The sequence below is a fragment of the Cuculus canorus genome, chromosome 25 (assembly GCF_017976375.1).
Source record: "Cuculus canorus isolate bCucCan1 chromosome 25, bCucCan1.pri, whole genome shotgun sequence".
Lineage (NCBI taxonomy): Eukaryota > Metazoa > Chordata > Aves > Cuculiformes > Cuculidae > Cuculus > Cuculus canorus.
The window spans coordinates 4,872,966-4,898,467 of NC_071425.1; the positions used below are offsets into that span (position 1 = coordinate 4,872,966).

General features: G+C 47.5%; 1 protein-coding gene across 18 annotated transcripts in view; it reads right to left on the reverse strand.

Moving 5' to 3' along the window:
• Positions 1–25,502, reverse strand: part of TANC2 (tetratricopeptide repeat, ankyrin repeat and coiled-coil containing 2) — a 225,301-nt gene that overhangs the window by 58,286 nt on the left and 141,513 nt on the right. For all 18 annotated transcript variants that reach the window (XM_054088176.1, XM_054088191.1, XM_054088186.1 and 15 more), the window contains 4 exons: positions 25,203–25,466; positions 18,624–18,749; positions 11,139–11,420; positions 8,095–8,228 (listed from right to left, as the gene is read on the reverse strand). In XM_054088176.1, the coding sequence (XP_053944151.1) occupies positions 8,095–8,228; positions 11,139–11,420; positions 18,624–18,749; positions 25,203–25,466 (806 nt within the window). The remainder of the gene's footprint in view (positions 1–8,094; positions 8,229–11,138; positions 11,421–18,623; positions 18,750–25,202; positions 25,467–25,502) is intronic.

Sequence of the window (25,502 nt, forward strand, 5' to 3'; positions counted from 1 at the left end):
AGGAGTCTAACTGGCCACGCACCAAAGAACAACATCTATCAGCAGCTTTTTGGTAGCCAGTTCTTTAAAATATTAACTATAAAGCTTGAGGAACACCAGACATGGCGACAGCAGAGCACTGCCTCTGACAGACCATGGCCAACATCCAACACGACCCCATTCTCTCCTGAGGTGGAGTCACAGAGCACCAAAACTCTCATTTACTCAGAAATGATACAAACTTCATCTTCTTAACTTCTAAAGCAGAATTATGAAAGCCATTAGTCATATTCTCTTTAGGTGTTAAATCCCATCAGTCCTCAGGAGTCTCTTCTCCCAACCATTCCATCATCAGCCACCTCTCTCCTTTCTGCCACAACCCTTCCATTTCTCCCTTCAACCAACCTCACGTAACCTTCACCATCTCTACCATTTTTTCTGCTGTCCTTCCATTCGGGTTCTCTCCTTCATCCACTGCTTTCTTGGATGCAGGACTTGGCAAAAGTGTCCCATCCTGACACGCAGAGGCCGTACATCTTTCCTGCAGCTCTCCTCACCAAACCAAAATCCTTTTCTAAATCACAGCCATGCAAACTACACCGCAGCTCTCCAAGGCCAAACTACTGATTGCACCCGGCTTGGACTACACCGACATTCATCCTTGCTCAACCTGGGAAGGATTTGGGCTCAGCTGAGCAGATAAGAAAGGATTCCATGAAATAAGAAAAAAGGGAGATTTCCTCCTATAGGTCCGGACCTAGGGAAACAGCTGCTGTAAGGAACACACATGTTAAAAAGCAAAATAGCTTTTCCAAAGATAATGGAAAACATCAGTGGATGAGGACAGGCAGAGCTGCATCAACGCAGCACGAAGAAGAGGTGAGTGAGGGCACAGAGAGTGGGAAAAAATGAGGTACAAAAGAGATTGTGAATCATGTATAAAGTAGAGAGGGTGATAAGAGACTGAACTGTGAAGAGGAGGAAAGAAAAGAAGGAGAGGGAGGAGATGACATGTCAGGAGAAGCAGGAGACAACAGCAATACAAGAAAGGCTGGAAGGACAGCGTGAACATCAAAGGAGAAAGAAGGGCTGAAAATGGCTCAAGGGAAATAAGTTATTTTTACTTATTAGGACAGGCCAATTTTAAGCAGTTCTCTGGCACTATTTGTGAGAGAGAATATCCTCCATTCCTCTGACATCCCGCTTTGGTGTGATTTGCCTTGGCTTCCTTCTGTAGGCGTATAAGGAGGCCAGCCTGCCAACCCCCGAAAAGGACCACACTCGCTGCCCCCTGAGCTCACAGCACCACCCTGGCTCCTCGCGTGCTCTTCGAGGGCTCTGATGTTGTATTTGAACAGCATTTCTGCACCTAGTAAGATTCCTCTTATTTTCTGACCCATACAAAATAGCTTCAAATCAATTCAATGCAATGCTTTTACCTGCCCAAATGCCATCTGCCAGCCGTAACGCTGGTTGTAATAATGCAAATGGAAATCAGCACTGCTGTATTTTACCCATTGCACATGACCGTGTGCGTATGCCGTGACCCACTTTATTGGGAACGGTCGTTACTTTTACAGAGCTGAGTATGCCAGTAAATGCCCTCTGAAACTCATTAGTGTCGCAGGGCATCAAGGTTCAGAAGTAATGAATCCCTCCACCTCTCCGTAAGGTAGGAGCGCTCCTTTTCTTTTTATACGCCTGCAGCAACGATAACCACACTGTCGCTTATGGCTCGGAGGGTGGGGAGAAGAGCTTCTGGAGCCACCAGCCGTGCTCAGCATCAGCTGAATGTGCTAATGCAATGGACACACAGCTCCTCCACCAGCTGCCTGACGTAGGGTACGACCCATTAGCGCAGCAGAGCTGCCTTTCAGGTCCATTTGTTTAAGTGCAGCCACCACAAGCAACCACGCAGCATCCCGAAAGCCAAAGACTGTGGCTGTTCAATGGGTTATTTAAAACCGTGTAGCCAATCCATTAAAAATCCTCTGTGAGTAAAGGATAAAACCTTCAGGGAAAATGGGGAAGGTGACCCTAATTAGATGGGACACAGTTCAGGCTTCTTTCTTTGAGCTAAATTGATCTTACCTTGGGCTATCGTACCTCTGAGCGCTGGCGGTGCCCCCTGCTGAAAGGCAGAGGTTGCCTAGGACACATATTTGTGGGTCAGTGTGTTTCAACACAGGCTTGGGGCGGTAGGGAAAGGCCTTCATTTCTTTCCTCTGAGGTGAAGAACCAGCTCTGGACAAGCTGGTCCAGAATCACCATCCTGGAGGGATTTAAAAGATGTGTAGATGTGGTGCTTAGGGCACAGTTCAATGGTGGATGTGGCAGCGTTGGGTTTATGGTTGGACTCGATGATCTTAAAGGTCTTTTCCAATCTCAAAGATTTTGTGATTCTAAGGCTCCAGCCGAGACGCACCAGCCCGGCGTCATTTGGAGAGAGGTGACAGCACAAGAACAGCCACGTGGTGACCGAGCGATGGTCAACTCACCTCCTGAAAAGGCAGACAAAGCAAGGCACGACACCCAAAAGGTGTGCAGTGCTGCCCTTCTATGGGATCTTAGGCTTAAAAATCTCGTTGTTCACATTCCCAACTTTGTTTTTCCCCGTTTCACCTTGCGGTCACTCTGCGATACCAGGCAACACGTTCACAGGTGCTAACCACCAGCAGAGGGGTTTACACTTACGGATTTAGCATGGTTGGCTCACCAGGAAAGCTGGTAGGCATCTACCGCAGGGAAGGAGCCAAGTCTAGCTTGACTCGTTGGCATTGCAGACAAACTGGCAGCCTGCTCGCTGTCGGAGGGCAGACTTGAAACGAATTCAGCAATCCCGCAAACTCATTTCCATAACACATGCATCTACACTAAAACAAAAGACCAACCAAGCAGTTTTGCCAGAAATGCTTATGTTATATTTGCAAGCGTCAAGACGGGTGTTGCAATGTGAGGATTTTTCTTTGTGACTTTTGAGAGTTTGCCAGATCTGCCAAGACAACCGCTCTCGTCCTCCTTCCCTGCAGGTCTCTCTATTCCTCTCCGCAGGACAAACTCCCAGCGAGACAGGGAACGGAGGAAAAGCTGCAAAGAAGCTTCCTCAGCAAGGACCGCTCGCTGTGGAGAGTGGGGTCTGACACATGGCCCCATGGTGGGAAGCCCATCAGCAGCCACTGCTGCAGCTCCTCAGAGGCAGGAGAAGCCAATGAGTGAAAGGGGAAAAAGGAGACTGTGCCAGCTCAGTTCCTGGCAAGAGGATCAATGTTACCTTGAAAACAACAGAAGTGATGCACAGAAATCTCTGCGAAGAAGCTATTATTGTTGCCATATCCTTAATATTTTCCTTGCAAGGAAATGGCAGGCAAGGCTTTTCCCTCTCGATGCCTCAAGCTTCCCAGCACACTGTTTTATCCCTGCCTAACAAATAGCCCTCAACACAACGTCAACCACACCCTTGAATCACCTGGTGAGACAGCAAGACTTTGAACTCCCCCTTTTCAATTCGATATTCTTACTCAACACATCCAAAATGCTGATCAGGATCTGGAATGGGACGCTCTGAGCAGACCGGGGTGATGCTCAGGCAAGTTATACGATGGTGTTATTGTACTTCCAGTGTTTTCTCCACTCATTTTTCACAGCAGAATCCCCCTGCTCTCACTCCCAACAGCTGCGTAAGACGGGAAGAGAAATCACAAAACAAACAGAACAATCCCCTCCCTGGAAGGGTTCAACGCCAGTGTGGACGGGGCAACCCGGTTTAGTGGGAGGCGCCCCTGGTTACGGCAGGAGGGTTGGATCTGGATAGGCTTTGAGGTCCCTTCTAACCCAAACCGTTCTATGATTCTCACCTCCGTTTTATGCTCCTTGTTCCCCCTCATTCTTTCAGGAGAAAAGAATGGGTACTGCAAAACCTGAACAGCATCCAACCCTTCCCACCGTGTTTGGTTCTCTGGCAAAAGGCTCCATTTTCAACCAAAGAGAGGGACAGAGACGTGAGAAACCTCAGCAGCTGCCCACCAGCAGCTGGGAGGAAGGGAATTTTGCCTTCTGGTTTTGCTGTTTTTTTCCTCCTAGGACCCACTGGTCAGGAAAACTTCAGTTAACTCCTAAACCAGTCAGATGCAGTTTTCCTGGCATAGATTTGGAGGCCAAATACACACCTGGTTTTCTAAACAGCCTAATTTCTAAGCATTCTTCTTCTCCATTAGTTTGCTGATGAGCACTGAACTAGAAATAATGGACAACTCCAAACCTCTCCCTAAGAATACAACAAAAAAATGCTCTTTTCCAGCACGGCAAGACTGAGGGGAGCACCTGCTAAGCAGGCGCCGGTTACTTCTAAATTTAATGACTTGTTCATCTCTGACAGCGAGAGCTAAAAGCAACCCTTGCCCTCACGAATTTACTGCATGAAAAACAGCACAATCCCAAATAATCCAGAGGAGGCAAAGCAACTGTTCACCTTTCATTTCTGTCATCATAAACTTCTGAGTTTTGGGATAAGTGACATTTTCAGAAGGAAGGGAGTGGGTGAGAGGGACGGCGTGCTTCCCACTAGCATTCTGGAGCCTGCGCCAAGCGTCACTTCAGGCTGGTAATCTATTACTAATCTGCTTTCATAACGCTCGGTATTTCTCTAACACAATGACCACAGCACAACCTAAGAACATCCTGCTCCGCTCAGTGCAAGCAGAGGTGGAACAGCTGCAACACCTGCACAGAGCTTATCTACCTTTTCACGTATGCCTCATCAACCTCCTAACATAACCCTGACAATGTGGTTGTCCATCACTGTCAACGCTTTCATCCCCATTTCATATCTGACTCAAGTCTTAACGCAACCATAAAACACACACGCCCAAGAAATACTTTTCCAACCTACGGGTCAGTCTTCACTTCCTTGGGCTGTTTTTTCTTCAGCCAGTTGGACAAAACCTCTTCAAAGTAGGTCATCAGCGATTCTTTTTTTATTCCACAGCTGATACCGGAAGATGCTGCTCTTCTCTCCTTTCCTCCTGCACCAAAAGACATTCCACTTTTTGTCTTCTTCTCATCTTTTTCAGATTAGGCTGTGGACAGCCTTTAGCTTCACCTGTGTGAAGAGCTTCCCAAAACTGTCCCCAAGAATGTCTGTTGCAGAACGTGGCATCAGACATTCAGATAAGGCAACTACCATAGAATCATGGAACACCAGGTTGGAAGGGACCTCAGGGATCACATCTGGTCCAACCTTTTAGGTGAAAGGAGATGGCCTGGCACCCTGTCAAGCTGAACATTAGAAGTGTCTGGTGTAGAGGAATCCACCACTTCCCTGAGGAGATTATTCAATGTTTAACTCTTTTCATGAGGAAACGTTTTCTTCCGTAATTCAATCGGAATCTCCCCAGGAGCAACTTATCTCTGCTCTGCCTTGTCTTTTCCATGTGACTCCTCGTAAAAAGGGAGTCTCCATCCTCTTGGTGGACACCTTTTACATATTGCTATGTGGTAATAAGGTCTGCCCTAAGCCTTCTTCTCTCAAGGCTGGACAAACTCAGCTCCCTCAGCTTTACTCACCAGCTATTCTTACTATTGTTTACCAAGACATGTGTTGTCTTTCGTCTGGTTAAGGCTTCAGCATCTTCAAAGGCAACGAACAACCAGTTCTCATGATCTCGCAAAGGCAAGTTAGATGCATGTGATCGCGTTTCTGAACGGGGTGAATGTGCGCAGAACAAAGAGCTCAGCACTGTTATTTTAATGGATTTTCGATTCTGTTGCCAGGTCAGTAATCCTTTTTCTCCCAGTGTCACTCACAGACTTCAAAACCCACAGCTGGGGTGGAACAGTCAGTGTTTGTTTTATCTAGAAGGACATCATACGGCATGGTTCTTTCTAAGCAAATCAATTTATCTGCTGTTGACAGCAAGGATTCATCAGCGGTGATGTTGAGCTGAACTACTCAGGAGGTTACTGAGAGTGCACTAGGCACACAACTTCCAGCTATCAATTTGACAAACATCCTAAACCATTTTATTTGCCTTTATTTCCCTTTCTGAGGCTCGATAATCCATCAAAGTTACTGTTTGTAGCGTGCTGCACAGCAGTTCTGGGAAAGGCTCTGATGCAATAAAACCAGAATTGTTGTTTATGACAAAAAATCAGCAGCAGGAACACAGAGCTCAAAAAAAAAAATAACACTAATAAAAAGCAAACAAACAAAAAAACCCTCCTATACTTTCAGAAAAAAAACCCTCCCTTTGTGGCAGGAAATGAAGCTCTGAATCAGGATTTAAGCATGTGCTTTATTTCAGCACATGGCTTCATCCAAGCACACACTGCAGCACTGCCTGGACCACAACTCCGAATGGAGACAACCAAGTTACGTGTTCCTTCCAGCACCAGATACCAAAGGAACCGTATGGATCGCTTCTCTTTTCCAGGCAGGGAGATGGAGGCAGGCAGATGAGATGCTGGTCTCCAAGGATCCCGACAAGGCTAACGGCAACGCTGGGAATAGACCCAAGGACTCCAACTGCTGAATCAAGCCGTGCGCTGCCGCTCTGACTCATCCCAGGAACTGTTTGCTAAACAGGACGAAGCTGTTCAGAAGTTTCGCGTGCTGTGTCAGCTCTTTGAGTAGAAGAAGTGATTCCAAGTTCTCTAAGGTCAACTCATCAGCCTTGGCATTGATCTTTTCATGAAGGCTTAACATTTGGAAGCTGGTGACGGTTACTTCTGGAATCTGCCTGCATTACAGTAGTCGAGATTTATGGGGAGATTAACAATCGTACCGAGTATCTGTAATCCTGCTGCTAGCGCAAGAGGCAGTACATCTTCCCAAGCCATTCGTTATGTTCTGAATACAAAACACAGGATTTGTCTCGCAGAAAAATGCTGGCAGGGCTTTCTTAAAGGAATCTGCAGCCAAGGTGTAACAACCTACTTCTGCTTTTTGTTTGGCTATAAAAATTGCTTCTTGCTCTTTTCTCCAGTGATCAGATGCAAAAAAAACCCCTTCAGTGCATGATCTAGTCGGTGGGTAGGACATGCTGTTTGCAAGAGTCATATCCCTTTTCAGGAGGAAACTGAAGCTAAACCCGTATCCATTTATCAATTACTCATCCAGCAGGATTACTTAAGCACTCATGGGAAGAGAGGCGAGATAGATGAGGTATTTCAAGCAGCGATAGCACACTTACTGTAGTCTGTAACGCTTAAGATTTGCAAGGAATATGATGACTAATGCGCCCTGAACAAAAGCAGACCTGGCCGTTCCATTCCTTTCAAGAACTCCATGTGGAATCGGAGAATATCAAGTCTCAATACTTATTTATGCAGATAGTGCGCGCTAAGAAAGCAGACAGGACAAGCCAGTATTTGGCACCAAAAGTGCAAGCAAAACCCATCCTGGCAATAATTTAGAACAAAGACACTGATATTTTCCTGTCCAAAGTGGGAGCAGGCAACAGGAAAGCATTAACTGCACGCAGCCTCTCCAAAGGTGTAGGAGGAGCGAGCTCCTCAGATTTCAAAGCAATATAATGACAGCTTCCCACCACCAGAAAAGCAGGGCTGAATCTCAAGCTGTAAATCTCCCCTACAGGGACAGTGTTAGATACGATCCCCTCTTCTCACAGCACCAAATGATTGTGTATCACTCGGAAGGCCATGAGCTGGTTTGTTGGCTTTTTCAAAGGATATCTATGTGCCCATGAGCAGCAGCGATGCTCGTAGCCAACCCCTCTGTCCACCCCCCGATCCCCACTCCTCTCAGAATGAAATGCTGCCCAAATGCTTGGCAATTCTGTTTTTACTGTTGAAGAAATATTACAATTAACCTGGTAACTGGGTCACATCACAACACTTGTAATGATAAAGTGAGACAGACTCTCAGAGCAGAAGGGGACTGTATTTATGCACCAGGAATTGCATTGCACAGAAATAACTTTCCTCAAGTAATAAAACTAGTTCCAGAAGTTCTTCTCTAGACTCTCCCTGTAAGCACCTGAACACTGATGTTTTCCAGCACATCAAGTGACATAAGGCAGGAGATCTTCCACGAGAAAATATTAAAAACGATACTTTCCAAAGGACCAAAAACTAATCCCGAGCTGCATATTTCTGTACCTGGGAAGCAAGTCTGCGCATGGCCTCTTCCTGGCGCCGCCGCATTTCGGGGGTCCCCGGGCAGCTCCCGCTGGTGATGGACGAGTGTGCAGAAGGCGGTTGAGTTAAGGGCAGCTCCCGGTTTGCATCCACATCTATCGCAAGAAAAATTAGTTATGAATTGCTATGGAACAATGTTTTGCATCCACATCTGTCCCAAGAAAAATTAGTTACGAATTGCTATGGAACAAGCATGGCCAAGATCACCATTACACCAGGCAGCTGCTATTTTCTAGCAGGTCATTCACGGCAGTTAAAATACTTTCCACGAATACCCTGCTTCAGATCTCAGGCAGCACGAGACCATCATCAGTCCGGCCACACTGGCGGCTCCCCAAGAAACTCCTTTTGGAAGCAGCACTTTTGGGAAGGGCTCCTGAGAGAAAGCAATGGGACCCTGAACAACCTGATCCAGTAGGAGGTGTCTCTGCCCATGTCATGGGTTGAACTGGATGGGCTTTGAGGTCCCTTCCAACCCAAACCATTCCATGGTTCTATGATCTTCTCCACTGTAATTTCACTGACTTTAAAATCATTGTGATAACTGAGTGCATAGTGCATTCTGAAAGGCTCCACATTTGGTGCATTTGAGCGCAGTGCCCTCCTGCAGCTCCACCAACAGACCCTCCCTCAGAATGAATTTGGTTCCGAGTCCTCCGAGAGCAAATTGTTCTGAATGACATGCCTGTGCTCTAACGCAAACACAGGGAGAGGCACAGCCACCAAATCTAACACATCCAGCTGAAGCCCAACAACGTAACCAGAGGGAGAGAAGCAGGAGCAGCACCAGCATCTGGAAAAGGCTTGCAAGCTAACCAGGAATGACACTGGAATCATCTCTGCCATCTTTAACTGCTTTCTATTACATTTTAGCTGGTTCTTTAGTCTGGCAAAGCGAAAATTCGCTTTTACACTTGTAGGTACTCATACAAAGTATTTTCAAATGACACCAAGACACGCAGTACTTGATAATGTCTAATTCCTGAATTCTTTATTTTAGGAACATTTAAAAGCAACAGTCCCCTTAAGGACCTCATCTGGAATACTGTGTCCAGCTCTGGAATCCTCAACGTAAGAATCGCATAGAGCTGCTGGAATGGGTCCAGAGGAGGGCTACAAAGATCACTGGAGGGCTGGAGCACCTTCCCTACGAGAACAGGCTGAGAGAGTTGGGGTTGTTCAGCCTGGAGAAGTGAAGGCTCAGAGGAGATCTTATAGTGACCTTCCAATACCTGAAAGGGGTCTACAGGAAAGCTGGAGAGGGGCTATTCGTAAAGTCTTGTGGTGATAGGATGAGGGGGAACTGGTGTAAACTGAAGAGGGTCAGATTTAGACTAGATATTGGCAAGAATTTCTTAACCATGAGAGTGGTGAGACACTGGCCCAGGTTGCCCGTGGAGGTTGTGGATGTCCCATCCCTGGAGGTGTTCAAGGCCAGGTTGGATGGGGTCTTGGCCAGCCTGAGCCAGTGGAATGTCCCTGCCCATGGCAGGGGGTTGGAACTGGATGATCTTTAAGGTCTCTTCCAACCCAAACTATTCTATGATTCTATGGTTCTATGACAGTTGGTACCAAGAGAGGATTTTCCTGAATGGATTCTTGCAATGCATCCTCAAGCTTGACTTGACATCATAATGCGAACAATGACCCATTTAATGGCAAACAGCAAAGGAGGATGACTGCTGCCTACCTAATTAAACCCTGAATCTATCAGCAATGGTGCATAGTGTTGATTTTGAGCATGCACCACCGCCTTCACCTGTATTATTTGTCAGAGGGAGGAATTAAGAGTATCAAGCTGTATTTATGCCACTTCACTAATGCTGATGGCACAACTGCTCTAGTACCACCAGGCCAACTTGTTAGCATTAATTATTAAACACAGATTTTACCAAGGATAACAGATTGCTTTTCAGCGTGTGGAAAAAAAGCCCTCAAAGAAATTTTCAGAATAATTATTCTCCTCTGTAGCCAAACTAAGGCTTGCGAGCTCTTTAAGAGAAAAAGTCTGATGAGTTGATCGATGCTGAACGTCTCCATCCCAATAACTAAGCCTGAGCAATCATCCTGCTTTTAACTTCACAGACAGACCAGAGCGGGAGGTGAACACCAGCAGTTAGGTGTGACTGAGGATCTTTGTCCTTTGTGCACGGAAGATTTCTCATTAGAAATCCCTAAGCCTTTAGTCCAGAAACAGTTAAGTACAGCAGTGTCTCTAATCCCCACAATCCCTCTAAGCGGAGCGGGGAGCTGTACCGTTGGTGCAGTGCAGAGCTGCGGTTAAAATATAGAAACAAGCTCTGCCTTTCACTACGCATTGTTCCTTTAGCTCTGACAAATGACACTATTCCACATGCCAACACCCCGTGACATTTCAGCTATTCCGACAGGGCTGAGTACTGGGGATCAGTAAACAGATTTAACTACAGTTTCACAGAGATACGGTGACCTAGATCCTTAGAAATACCTTTAGGTACCTAACCCAGTATTTTTAGTCCTGTCTTATTCACTTACTGAGAGCTGAATGATTTTAAAACGTTGTCATTCTCACCAGTAAACATGTGAGCAGAGAGTGAGGGGAATCGGATGGGACCACAAGAGGCAGAGCAACTCCCAGTGCTGAGCCTGCACGGGCTGGCGACCCACCCTAAGCATTTATACCACGATAAACTAAAAGAAACAAACCGCCTGGGAAGAAGAATGCATCACCACAGATTGGTAATAACAGAACATTGGCAATTAAAATTGGCATTTTCCCACGCAGAGAAAACCTGCGATACTTCTAAGTCAGCGAAATAGGAGACAGACTATTTTGACTCTCCAAAAAGCAGATTTGGAACAGAAGCGGTATAAATATTGCTGGCAGGTATTTTCTTTGCTTGGCAACAAAGACTAAGCTCATTTCTTGGGCCTGAAGAGGAACGGGATCTTTTCAGCTGAAATTGTTATACAAGTTGATGGAAAAAGTCTCTGATTTTTGCAGCTCTGTGTTCTGCTGTACTTACGTTTTGGAGAAGCGTGTGGGCTATCAGAAGCGATCTGTCTCATACGCGTGCCGTGGCAGCTGAGTGCGACCAGCCGGGAGATGATGGCGGTTTTGCCAAACCCGATATTCCCAACGATCACCACCCCTCGGTTGACGCTGGTGTTTGAACTCTGCAGCTGCGCATCGATCTCGTGGAAAACCCAGTCCCGGCCAACGAAGACGGACTCGGTGGTGATGCTGGGCACCTCGAAGAGCAGCGGTTTCAGAGAGATGTCAGGAGGTCGATAAGGTGCGAAGCGTACTGGGCAGAATGAACACAGGGAAAGAAAACAAATGTCAGCGCTCACAGTAAAACTTGCAGGTCAGAAATGCTTAATCTGCCTTAGAGATCTTTTCATTGCCAAAGGTGGAGAAAATACAGGCTTGTTTATTACCCACAGGGTTGTTGTTAAAAGCATCTGGCTCATTCACAGCGTCTTCCACCAAAAGAGTTTGGAGAATTTTATACAAAGAAGTAGTTTACAGCTAGGGAAAAGATAGCTGGAAGAATCATAGAATCATTAAGGTTGGAAAAGACCTCTAAGCTCATCTGTGCCGACTAAACATGTCCCGAAGTGCCACAGCCACATGTTTATTTTATCCCTCCAGAGCTGAAGGCTCCCCCACTGCCCTGGGCAGCCTCTGCCAGTGCTTCACCACTCCTTCAGTGAAGAAGTTTTCCCTAACATCCAATTAAAACCAGCCGCGGTGCAACTTGAGGCCATTTCCTCTTGTCCTATCCCTTGTTACTTGGTTGAAGACATCAGCTCCCATCTGGCTACAACTCCTTTTGAGGGAGCTGCAGAGGGCACTGAGGTCTCCTCAGAGCTGTTCAAACCAGAGAGATGGAGTCTGGCTCCTCACCTGTTCAATCCAACGAGCTCAAAAATAAACTTAGCACTCAGAAGTGTTAAATCAGTCTAAGGAAAGCTATTTCAGCTCAGTCTATAAATGAAACCAGATTCTAGTAGGATTTTCCTGTGTGGTGATTAAACGTTTCCTCTTTCACAAGGCAAAGCTATGTTGCAAGTAACTTCAAGGTGTGGAGTGCAAGAAACACCTCCTCAATAGATCACGTATGCTTGGGCAACGCTAACACCCAAACCCTTCAACATCGATCCTGTTACTTTTCCCCTTCTTTGTGCATTACATTATATTAAAATCTACAACTGAACCCAAACCAGCCCTAAAACTTTTCCGGGAACATTTTGGGGGTGGAGGGAGAAGGTATTTGTCGTTCTTCCCATTTGGCACAAGCTAAAATGGGTACACCTAAAAAGAGGAACGACCGCACGCAGATCCGGTGCTAAGATGCTATTAGAGAGAGCAACTCGTCTGGTACGTTCTGCATCTCGATCTGGAATTGGGAGATGATGGAAGCACTTGGTGTTGGCAGAGACAGGTGCTGATCTTCCCACCTTATTGCCAAAATGGTTTCTTAATTAAACACTTTAGGAAGGTGGCTCCAAAGCGAGCAGGTGATTCCTACTCAGGTTGGTCATCACACTGCATGTTCTAGCTGCAAACCTTGGCTTTTAGAACACGATTCCTTCCAGCCAGGGCCAACTAAGATGGAGCCACATCAGTATGAACGGAATTCAGACCCAGAATGCTCCTTCCAACCGCGCTTGACATTCCGCACAGATCTGAACTTATGTGATAACTTGTGGAAAACCAGAGCTGCGGATCACAGAAGGCGAATGCAATTTGGTTTCAGATCACGCTGAATGCTGCAAACGAAAGCAACCAGCCCCAAATTAGACATCTTTGTAGCATATTTTAAATGCAATCCCAGGAAGCTGCAGAGGAGGAGATCCCCAAAGAGGACTGTGGAGGGATTTAAGTAAAAGAACCTATGAGCCTGCTCGGTGTTATCTCCTGGCGTCCTCACTCCCCATCATTTACATTAGCTGCTTCCAGTGGAGACAGCTTGGTTTCTTTCAAGTTTTAAAAGCCCCCAGACACTTAAAAAGCACAAACATCACTCAGCAAATGCTGATGTCTGTCCTTTCTTCACCCCCTCACCTCTGCTGCAGGGGTTTCATCCCCGCCCGCAGCCCTCCTGCTCTGGCCCGAAGCCCTCGGGGTACAGACTGTGTTCCGCACTCATGGAAAACAGTTTATCAAATTACAGCAGGGGGATGTTTTATCTGCACGGAAAAGGTTACAGCTGTGCTACCGCCCTGAAGATCTTACTGAAAATAGAAACTGAGAGGGTTTGAACAGGCCAGCGTGCTGCGTCTGGCTCTGCGCTTGGTGCGATGAACCCCCCTGGAAGCTACAAATGACCCTCTTAGCTGCTCCTTCCCTCCCTCCCAACCAGCCCAGTAGTGGAATGCTCCCCTGATTCCCCAGCTCGGCCACCTCTGTCCCAGCAGCGCCCCAGCCCCGTGCCCGCACTCCAGTTTGGCACTGGGACCCTCCTCAGGCATCGCTGAATTGATGCTCATGTCTCAAACCACCTTGAAATCCTTCACAGAGCTGATCCATGAAAGCAGAGCTGATAAAGGAGCTGGGATTTAATACCACATCAGATATGCCTAAGGAAAAAACAGCTTGTGTTTCGAAATGTTAGGTATTTTTCAATCCCACCCTTTTTATTTAACTGATACAGAAATGCTGCAGACAGGAGCTGTATTTTATCCTCACTTGCAAACCAGGAATGTGCATCTCCTAGGGTGGAGATGGCTTTTGAATCGCCTGAGCTCACAGGCAGCTCATTTGATTCCCTCGCTGGGTTCCGGCACGCGAGCGCCGCAGGATGTGCCGGCACGGGAAGATGCCGGAGAAGCAGAATTGCTGGTGGTGGGAGCGAAGGGGGCAGCGGGGCCGCTGCAGCTGGTGGGGCCAAGGTGGCCACGCGTGGCCCTGCCTCCATCCCAGCTCCTGGCTCTTGCCTGGTGGGTTTTCCACCAGAGGATGGAATGGGTACGGCACACGGAAGTGGCAGAGAGATGCTGCAATGGTCTCACTGATGCAAATGAAGCATTCCAGCAGTGAGCTTGATGAGGGCAATTCTTTGTTTGCATCACGCCACCAGTGCTGTGTACAGAAAAGTGAAATATAAAACAATAAAAAGACTCCATTTGGAAAACCTCAGTTGAAGATTTGTGCTTGATAAGCTACAGCTTTACTTGTGCGTGCATGTATATATGTGATATACTCCACCTGGAGTCCTGTGTCCACTTTTGGAATCCCCATCAGAAGGATACAGAATGGTTGGAATGGGTCCAGAGGAGGCCACCAAGATAATCCAAGGGCTGGAGCATCTCTGCTCTGAGGCCAGGCTGAGAGAGTTGGGGTTGTTCAGCCTGGAGAAGAGAAGGCTGCGGGGAGACCTTAGAGCAGCTTCCAGTGCTGAAAGGGGCTCCAGGAAAGCTGGGGAGGGGCTCTGGATCAGGCAGTGCAGGGACAGGATGAGGGGGAATGGCTTTAAATTGGAAAGGGGAAGATTTGGATTGGACTTTAGGAAGAAATACTTCACTATGGGGGTGAGGAGGCCCTGGCCCAGGTTGCCCAGAGAAGTCATGGCTGCCCCATCCCTGGAGGTGTTCAAGGCCAGGTTGGATGAAGCTTTGAGCAACCGGATCCCATGGGAGGTGTTAAAGGAGGCTGGAACCGGATGGGCTTTAAGGCTCCTTCCAACCCAAACCCAAACCTTCTTAGTCGGGAGAAGAGGAGGCTGAGGGGAGACCTTATTACTCTCTACAACTGCCTGAAAGGAGGTTGTGGAGAGGAGGGAGCTGGGCTCTGCTCCCAAGTGACAGAGGACAGGACGAGGGGGAATGGCCTCAAGCTCCACCAGGGGAGGGTCAGGCTGGATATCAGAAAAACATTCTTCATGGAAAGCGTCATCGGGCACTGGAACAGCTGCCCAGGGAGGGGGTCGAGTTGCCTTCCCTGGAGGTGTTTAAGGAACGGGTGGATGAAGTGCTTAGGGACATGGTTTAAAGGACTGTTAGGAACGGTTGGACTCGATGATCCAGTGGGTCCTTTCCAACCTGGTGATTCTATGATATGATTTTACGATGTGTCACGTTAGTGAGGGAAAATGTACAAGAATGCTCTTCTGAAAGGCAGAAGTCTACAGGTACCAAATGATCTCAGGACTAACGCAGAGAAAAGGCTGATGAAATGTAAAGGCTGCAGGATCCAATCAGCTCCTGCTTTTCATAGTGGAGACCTGGACACAACTATTTTTAGCATTTTTAAGAAATGCATGAAACTCATACCCCAAAGGGGCTAAGACTAAAAATATTGAAGTTAAACCCAAGTTCAGGACCTCCAACTGGAAGAAAGAGCTGCTCGTTCTGACGGCCCAGATCAATGCATCTCACAGCAACAGCCGGAATAGGCAGTATTTTGGGGGAAAACAACCCTCACGTATTCAATAATATGAAAGTATTTCCCAACAGTCATGGTTAGGGCTCTTGCCATCCTCTATTTATCCCTCGCTTTTTAGAAGTAGCGCAGCACCTCATCTGGGGTCAGCAGCAAATTCCACAAACCCGAAACGCCGCTGCAATTCTCATGCGAGGTTCACAGAAAAGGCGGGGGAAAAGGAATGAAAAGAAGAAAGCAAACATGTAGTGCTACATGGTTTACAAAAGCGTGTCTGCAAAACAATTTGATTCTGTTCCTACAATAAAATGTAATGTTTTGGATGCAATCACTGCAAATTACGAAGCCTTGGCAAGCTCCTCCGTTTGAACATATGGAAATTTGGTCTGTCAAACTTTGCTTTCTTCACTTACTGCCTGCTAATACATTCCTGTAACTGCCTCCCCAGCCAGGATGATTTCATTACAGACTGCAATCCTAAGCGACACAAATCCGCTGTTTTTCTTCCAGCTGGGGGCTTGTGTATTCAGTACAAATCCCAACCGGGCTGTTAAGAGGCCATGCTTGCAGCGCAGAGCAACCTGCCACCCACCGGCTCCCGATCTCCTCACCTGAGGATGGTGGGCACTCGCTCAAAGAAGCCCCAGAGATATGAACAGTTTCATGTCCCACCAACAGAACCCCTCTCCCTGCACACAGGGCACAATAAGTTGGTCTCATGGCACGGCAACAACCAAAAAAGGTCCCCAACGAGCTTGCTCAGCCATTTACTCATCTGTGCGAGGGCAAATAATGGGGATGAAGCACTGTGCCCAGTTCTGGAATTCTCAACAGAAGGATATGAAACCTTTGGAACGGGTTCAGAGGAGGCCACAGAGATGATCGGAGGGCTGGAGCACCTTCCATATGAGGACAGGCTGAGAGAGTTGGGGTTGTTCAGCCTGGAGAAGAGAAGGCTCCAGAGAGACCTTAGAGCAGTTTCCAGTACTGAATGGGGCTCCAGGGGAGAGACTTCTTCCAAGGCCATGGAGTGACACGATGAGGGGGAATAGTTTTAAATTGGAAGGAGGAAGATTTAGATTAGACATTAGGAAGGAATTCTTCAGAGTGAGGGTGGGGAGGCCCTGGCCCAGGTTGCCCAGAGCAGCGGTGGCTGCCCCATCCCTGGATGGGTTCGAGGCCAGGTTGGATGGGGCTTGGAGCAACCGGATCCAGTGGGAGGGTGTGTCTCTGCCCATGGAACTGGATAATCTTTTAGGTCCTTCCCAACCCAAACCATTCTATGATTACCCTGGCAATCTGCTGCAGATGCAGGGCTGTCGTGGTGATCGCTGCAGCCAAAGGCTGTGCTCAGATGAAAAGAGGGATGGAGGCTGAAGGGTGGACTGAAACCCCAAGGACATGGGGTGAATCTAGCTGGAGCTGCCTGGAAAGAAACAAAACACTAAAATGTCAGCCCTGGCTCCTCTCCTCATTGCTAACATCTCTCTTTGTGGAATCTGCCAGCAAGAACCACAAAAATTTCCCCTCTCAAAAGGCCTTTCAGAAGTCAAAGGGTTCCCTGAATACTGGCATTGTGAGTGTCCATAAGAGGGATGCGTCGGGATGGTGGTTCCATGCCTGTCGCTTGGCTCCTTCCCCACTGGTACGTGGCAAACACGACGTGGGGGCTCTGTTCCTCTTCTTTTGTATGGAAAAAAAAAAAAGAAAAAAAAAGTAGCAGCCCATAAAAAATGCTCCTTTTTTAGAAGCTATCAAAATATTAGGCACACAGTGCTCAGAGACTGAGAACAGGCTGGAAGAGGAGCGAGCAGGGAAAGGGATTTGGGGGTCTTTTGCAGAAACACCCCTACGGGATACAGGGTGGGAGCACAGGTGCTGAGCTGGGGGGACAGAGGTTCAGCCCCGGGCTGTCCGTGGGCACATGCAGCCTGTGCCATCGCTGTGGGTCTGGCTGCCAGGCTCGCAGCAAGCGGGACACGTGTGCAGGAGATGGCCATCACCCCGCCTCAGGGCACAGAGCAGCACACTCTTTTCAGTGTACAGTGAGCTGATTTGAACTTGTGTTCCTGAAAAATGAGGCTGCTCAGACTTTGGGCCAATTCAATGACACGATTTCTCTATAATCCATCTGAAAAGAAGTTTGAAGCTCCACATTAAATCACATGGTCTTCAAAAAGGCTAGTTACAGAAAGCTGGATGAGGAAGCAAGGAATGGGTTGAGTTGCAAGGGACCTCAAAGCCCACCCAGTTCCACCCCCTGCCATGGGCAGGGACACCTCCCACTGGATCCGGTTGCTCCAAGCCCCATCCAACCTGGCCTTGAACCCCTCCAGGGATGGGGCAGCCACCACTGCTCTGGGCAGCCTGCCCCAGGGCCTCCCCACCCTCACAGCAAAACATTTCTTCCCAAGACCTCATCTCAATCTCCCCTCTTTCACCTGAAAACCATTCCCCCAGTCTCATCCATGATCAAGAGCCCCTTCCCAGCTTTCCTTTCAAAGAGGAACCTCCTTAACATCAGTGCCTGCAGGACTGCGATGGGGGATGCATCCTTATACCACAGCTATAGACAGGGTGCACCTGGACATCTACACCAGCCCAGAAAAGCAACCCAAGGAGGTTGCCCAGGGAGGTGGTCGAGTCGCCTTCCCTGGAGGTGTTTAAGGAACGGGTGGATGAAGTGCTTAGGGACATGGTTTAAGGGAGTGTTAGGAATGGTTGGACTCGATGATCCCGTGGGTCCTTTCCAACCTGGTGATTCTATGATTCTATGAAATGTTTCACCACCAGCACTTCACCAACGTGAAGGAGCAGCAGGGCAGCATCTGGCCAACTACCAGCAGAAGGTAGGAATAATTAGTTCATTCCCTCCAATTTGGGTGCACCAAGGATGCTGGCAATAAAGGACACTGGTTCACACCCTCACGGAGAGGCACCATTTAAATACCTGTGCAACGATTTGATGATCTTAAAGGTCTTTTCCAACCTAAACGCCTAATTCTGTGATAAACCAGTCCTGCTGCAGTGTTTTCAGGAGGACGTGGGGGAAGCGGCCTCAGAATGTGTTCCCACCCTGAGCACCCTGTGGAAGGCGAACCCCAAAGGCTCGGAGCACCCCTACCTCGCAGGTCCTGCTGGGCGCGAGCGCCAACCACGCTCTGCCGTGGCATGCGGAGCGATGTGCGCAGGGGAGTGTGCCTCTGCTCGTCCAGGTACGCCAGGTCTTCCAGGTGTGCTGAGCTGGTGGCTGCCAGGAAAAAGCAAACAACTCCATCACACTTGGCCGTCATATCTAACACTGCTTTTTTATTTAAGCAAAATACTCAGGATTATAACAACATTGGGTCAACACAGCTAAGAGGAACCAAATTGAAACGGCCCTAGAAAGGAGGAAAGAAGTGTTTGAGTAACTTCTCATGCCTCATTGCTATTCGCTCTGGTTTGGTCTCCTGTTGATGTTCACAAATAAAAAAAGACACGTGGGAAATAGAGAAACGTAGTCTCAAATCTGATCCAAGTTCTCCCAATTCCAAGACTTACTCAAATACACGTGGGCAAAGCTCCGCTAGGGTAGGTGGTGTTTCCTCTACAGAAAGGCAACACAATAGTGCATTTGACACTGAAGTCCATGATCTCCTCTTCAATTATTTTAGAGCTGCTCAGGTTGGGCATTAACATTTATCTGCTCATAAAGCCTGAATTAGCGGCAGAAAAATTAAACTTTCCCATGGCCGGCAAAAATGCAGGACTAACTGAGAAAAGCATTATTGGCACTAAAGCAGGTAACGATCCTGCTCCAATGATTCCGGCTCTCAGGAGAACTCGGTTCTGTTTACAGTGCAGGATTCATCGCTCTCTGCCGCAAGTGCCATCCCTACGTAAACACACGTGGCTGGAACACAAACTGCAGCTACAAACTTTCTCTCCCTCGCCTGGAATCTGTCAGATAACAGCATATCTTGGGCTTTATTCCATTTTGCAACTGAAGCACATGGATCATCCCACCCCTAGCCCAGTATTTCTATGGGGCAGAGCTCCGTGCCACGAGCTCCACGGCATGAAGGGAAAATACAGCTCGTCAGAAGAGGCACGAAGGGTACGGCCACCCTGACTCCAAATTGCATGGGCTCAGGCGTCCCTTCCTACCAAGATGGGACTTTGACAGCAATCATTTCAACCATCATTTTTTAAGCGATGCTTTATCCACAGCCACCAAGGATTACAAATAGTTTTGAAATCCAATTTCATGTCGGGTGCTGCACAGGCCGGTGGGAAACACCACCAGATGGAATCAGACGAGAACGATAAGAGGTAACAGCAGCCACAAAGCCGCATCCATCAATTGTTTTTATTGGCAATGATTGGGAAATAGGAGAAAATGTGGTTTAAACAAAACAAATTCAGATCACTTGCATGCGGATTTACCCACTCTCCTGCCCTGCCAGCGCCCTTTTCAGCCAAATATTTACAGAACGTTATAAAATAATGAGAACTCCACTGCAATAATCTTCCCAATTATCAACAGGAAATGTAAACCCAGCCTTCGCAGATCGCCAGCTCCGCTCTTGTTCTGATAACCACTCCCAAAACTCACATTAAACATTCATCGATGGAAATCCTGCTGTTCGCTATTCGGCTGCTCAGTGCTTGGTATCCAACACTGCTTATTTTTCCTCAGTTTTTGGTCAATTACCATAACAAGATTATTATTTTAAATTGAACTAATTAATTAAACGACTTCTTCAAAGACTGCCTGTGAAGCTGCCATTAATTCATGGCGAAACAGGTAAATATTTTGATGTAGCTCACAGCTCTGGGCTTTGCACGCTTCCTCCTCACCACCCACCCCAAGTCGGAACAATTCAACAAACGGAAAGGCAGAAGATTTCCAAACTAAGAGAAAAAAAAAAAATTCATACAATGCCTAAAGACCATGGAAAAATCTTTACCAGGTTGCATGCAGTCAAAACCTACGCAAGATTCAGAGCCTCGGTGAGAAGGGGTTTAAATTTGGCAGCAGTTTTTAATGCTGTTCTTCAAATTGCTTCAACTCTCCCTAAGTTTTAAGAAAAAGGATGAGAGACGGAGACAGGACAAAAGGCAAATGACAGGAGAGAGACAAAAAAAGAGGTGATAAACCCATCAGAGCCTGGTTTTAGAAGTCCTTCATGCTCCTTTGCTCTGGTAAATTTGATTAGGTGGACACTGTGAAGGAGGAGATTAGAGTGGAGATGCTGCAGTCAGGGAGCCACGGTGTTAGCCTGGATGTGAGTTGTTTTCTGCAAGCGCCGAACCCACCGCAGCTGCTCACAGCTTCAGCTTCCACTCACGCTGCGGCGGCACTGCCCATCGAAACCTGCCTTTTGCCTAAAAGAACGTGCAATTCCTGCCTGGTTTTGCTGGTGTAACTGGGCCAGAGGATCTGGAGTGCCCCTGGGTCCCTGAATCGGGGGGACAAAACTGGCAGTGCCTGCCTGGAGCCTGGTGCCACTCCAGCCCGGAGCCCACCGGCCGCAGCGCCCCGGCACACTGGATGCAACACAGTGGCTGCTGGCTTTCCCATGGGAAGGAGGACTTTAAGAGATAATCCTTTGTCATTAGATAGAGAAGAGAGAGAAAGAGAGATAAAAGAAGTCATTATCCCACTCTACTCAGTACTTGTCAGGCCAGACCTGGAGGACTGCCTCTAGTTTTGGTCCCCGCTGAACACAAAAGATGCAGCCAGGCTGGAGAGAGGGCGGAGAAGGGGCACTGGGATGATCAGAGGAGTGCGGAACCTTCCATGTGAAGTAAGGCTGAGGGAGCTGGGTTTGTCCAGCCTTGAGAGAAGAAGGCTTAGGGGAGACCTTATTACCAGGTACAAGTAAACAAAGGGTGTCTGCTGAGAGGATGGAGACTCCCTTTTTACAAGGAGTCACATGGAAAAGAGGAGGAAGAGCGGGGATAAGTTGCAGAGCACGACAATGGCCAGTGCCCTCATTTATTGTTGGTCCTACAAGAGGCCAGGAGTTCTTCCTCAGCAGCCCAAAGCCAGGTTCTTTTCCCACCTTCTTCATCATCATCATCATCATCATCTTCTACAGCCGCAACTGAGGAGCCTCGTACAGGATGAACTGCGGTGAGCGGGAGCCGCCAGACCTGCTTCCCATTTTGCCATGGATGAGTTTCGCAATTGTCAGTCTTGCTATCCTGCCCCTTCTCTGGTTGATGAACTGAGATTTATCTTCCTGATTTAGAACTGAGGAATAATTAAAGAGATCCAAGGGTAGAGGAACCAGAAGTCATTTTTCCTGAGAATATGCTTCAGTGCTTCAAAAATTATGCAAGATCAATTTATCTTAGAAAATATTAAAGTGTTGAAAGCTTCCCCTCAATTCTGAGCCTCATCCCTCGCAATAAGAGACAGCGACTGCGGATAAAACACAAGGGAGGAAAAAAGCACCCCCTCAAAAATAATATTTGCATACTGCAGGCACCAATCTCCCAAGGGAGCGGCAAATAAACAGTGGGAGGTGATTCAGTTTCAATGCATTATTTAAACAGTCAACACAAACCAACCTGAGCTGAAAGTGGTATTTGGCAACCCAGGGTGAGGGGGGACGTTTGCTCTCACTGGAATCTTTGGATTCGCTCACCATGACCGGTGCATGGATCAGACCCTGTTATTCATGCTACGATACTCTGTGTACCCCAAATTCAGCTTCTTCACAGCCGTATTGATAAATCAGGTTGAATGCTGTAATTGCTGGCCGGATACCTAAGCTAAGTTATCATGAAATGGTCAAGCAGAAATAGGACAACATGCTGTTCTTTCACCCAAATAGTGCTTTCTTTCACTCAAAGCACCTTTTTTCCTCTTTCCTTGGCTCAATTCAGATGAAGAACTGCATCTAACTCAGAGTCACCCGACAATGAAAGCAGAGACAGAGGGAAGGGGCAGGTTTTGTTACTCTCCAGCACAGCCACCGGTGTGGGGCCTGTGGAAAGGTGCGCAATCCACAGCTGATCTCATTAGAACTCCCTCCCCGTGGTGCCTTTTGTTTAACATCACGTCTCTCCCTGTGCTATTCCTGAATCAATTCTTCTTCCCTCGGGCAGAGTTCAGGCTTTGGTAAGAAGCTTCTGCTTGGCTTTCCCCCACGGGGTCTCTGCTGCGTCTCACGCCTGCCAGGTTGGTCACTTCGGACCAGATCGCTGCTCTTGCCCCGTTTGTGACCTTTCCCAGTCTCCTCCAGAGAAACCAAAGAACAAAGGGAAATACAAATATACTTCAACACTAAAACTCCCATTTTTGTGACCAGTTTCTTCCAATCGCTTTCATAACTTGCTCAAATGTCACTGCTTGACCTCGTGGTTTTTTTGACCTTAGGTGAGGGAGATACTTGCTTTCCTGGAGTCACGCTGTTCAAGCCACACTTTATACCCTTTCCTGTACATCAGCCTGTGTTTCTGTCCTCGTGTGGTGCAGGCAGAGGCAGGCAGGGCTGCAAGACACTCAGATCTCTGCCAAAACCACCTTCTACCACATACCAAGGTACAGGATGCTCCCTGAGGCGTCCACCGCTCACGGTGCTCTCAAAAGGGCAAAATTCATAGGCATTTCTGTAAGCTCTGCGCTCACCTTCAAAGATACACCTTTCTAATGGATAAAGAATTTGAAGTTAATAGCTAATAACATATTTGCTGCTATTTTATACTCTCTAAGAGGAAAGGGAGAGTAGCTACTATTATAAAAGGGCATTTTAATTCTCATTTAACATTTAAACAGACTTAATAAAGCATGTGTTTTGTCTAAATAACACGAGATTTCATGTTCCATTTCATGGGTAACGGAAATAGGAGTTTGCACAAAATGCAGACATCCCTAAGACATTTGTGTCCATTCAAAAACATGACTGTCCAGCTCCAATGCCGAGCATCTCCTGGTGATCAGCAGGGAAAATGTTGCAGTATATAAATTAACTATCGTATGTAGTTCACAGAATCATGGAATGGTTTGGGTTGGGTTGGAAAGGACCGTGAAGGTCATCCAGTTCCACCCCCTGCCATGGGCAGGGACACCTCCCTCTGGATCCAGTTGCTCCAAGCCCCATCCAACCTGGCTTTGAACACCCCCACGGATGGGGCAGCCACCACTTCTCCGAGCAACCTGGGCCAGGGCCTCCCCACCCTCTTTGAGAAGAATTTCTTCGTAATAGCTCATCTAAAGCTCCCCTCTTTCAGCTTATTTGAACTCTATTAGCTGTCAGGCAGCTTAAAAGTAGCAAAATAAGCCACAAAACAAAACCAGGAGAAAAGAAAAGGTGTTCCTGAACCTTGCTAGACAGTTTTCTCTTGAAGCAGTATTTCCCTCTAAACCCGTAAGGCAAGGCAACAGCTTCCCAAGTCAATTATACCAATACACGCATGTATTTCCACGCTCGGGGCTGCCCTGTGCGCTTTTGAAGGTGTTTACACTGTGTCATTTAGAAGAAAAGAACCTGAAGCAGCAAGGCTACGTGAGAGGATTTTCTCACTTTTCTCCTATCCCCTCTTTCCACCCCGAAACTCCGTCCTTTCACTGCGTCAGACAATCGCAGCCCATGCCGTCGCACCTCCATGCTGGGGGTGTCTGCGTTTCAGCATCTGTAAGATCTCATTTCCACATCGCTTTTTGTCTGCGACTGTCCAAAGTGAGATTAAAAGGGAAATCTAATCTAGTTACGCAACGCAGCCGGGTCTGCCAAGAGATGCTCTTTTCCCAGACAACATCGCGGGCTCTGCACAGGTTGGGCTTTGTGGAGCAATATTCCTGGTGCCAGCCGGGAGAATCCTGCACGGTGACACAGACTGCGTTTCTCCCTGTGCCTCTACAGACCCACACTTCGCCTCTAGTGAAGGTTCAAGCCCAGAGAAGTTGCCCAGCAAGAGAAAAACACAGGGCAGCAAAGCAAAGGAGAATAATTCCAGGCAAGCAGCTTTTCAGCAAAGCTTTAATATTTGTAATCCTCTCTCTTGTTTCTGTCCTGCTGTTGCCAACTTCAGAGGGAACCTCAGCCAACTGGTCAAAGACATTGATAAGAGATGAAGCAGCTTCATTCAGGGGCCTTTCAAACAGCAGATGCTGACGAAAATGGAGAAAATGTTGATGTTATGCCAAAAAAAACCCCACCATTATAGTCATCAGCAAATCCCAGATGCTGCAAAAGCCAAACCTGCACGTGCACGTCCACCAAGAGAGGTGGGATCCCGAGCAACTTTTCTGTCTAAACTTTCAGGATTCTCCTAACTCCAAAGCTCTTCAGAGAAGAGCTGATGCTTGATTTTACTTCAACGAATCCTTCGAAAGAGCAGAGATGGCTGTGCCGCCCTGGAATTACCTTAAACCCAACATTATTTGCCTCGCAACGACAGCAAAGAAATTGTTTCTATAGAACATATTCCCCAATAATCTTACAGTTGCATAGTTTTGTACAACAGAGACCAGAGATTGCAGAAATAACCATCAAACCTCACAAGAACCAGTCTTCCCCACAGGAATTTTCCATTTAGAAGCAGTAAGTCAAACGAAAAGACAATCTTTGTCACGCTTAACGATGATGACTACAGAAGGAAGATTTCTCTTCCAATAACGAGCACATGGCAAAGGCTGTGACAGGCAGGCACTGCGTCTGGCTCTAACTTTTATCTGACTTAAAAGCAAAAAAGGTTTATTTCTTACCTGCTACGGAATTTGGCCGTGGCATAAGGTAAAGAGGAATTGACTGCACCGACTGGGACAAGACGGTCTCCAGGTTCCTCTCCGGGATCTTGTTCAGGCTGTAGGTGGAGGCCGTCATGTTCTCATCCACGCGGTACAAGCAGGAGTCCATGCTGGATTTCTGGGATTGCCAAGGTTTCAGGTTTCCCCCAGATCCAAGTTCTTTACTGCTTTCCCCTCCATATTTAGTGCGTTCCACATTTTCCGAGTAGCTTGTCAAAGTAGCTTGAAGGGAGAAATGATAAACAAAATGAGTAATGA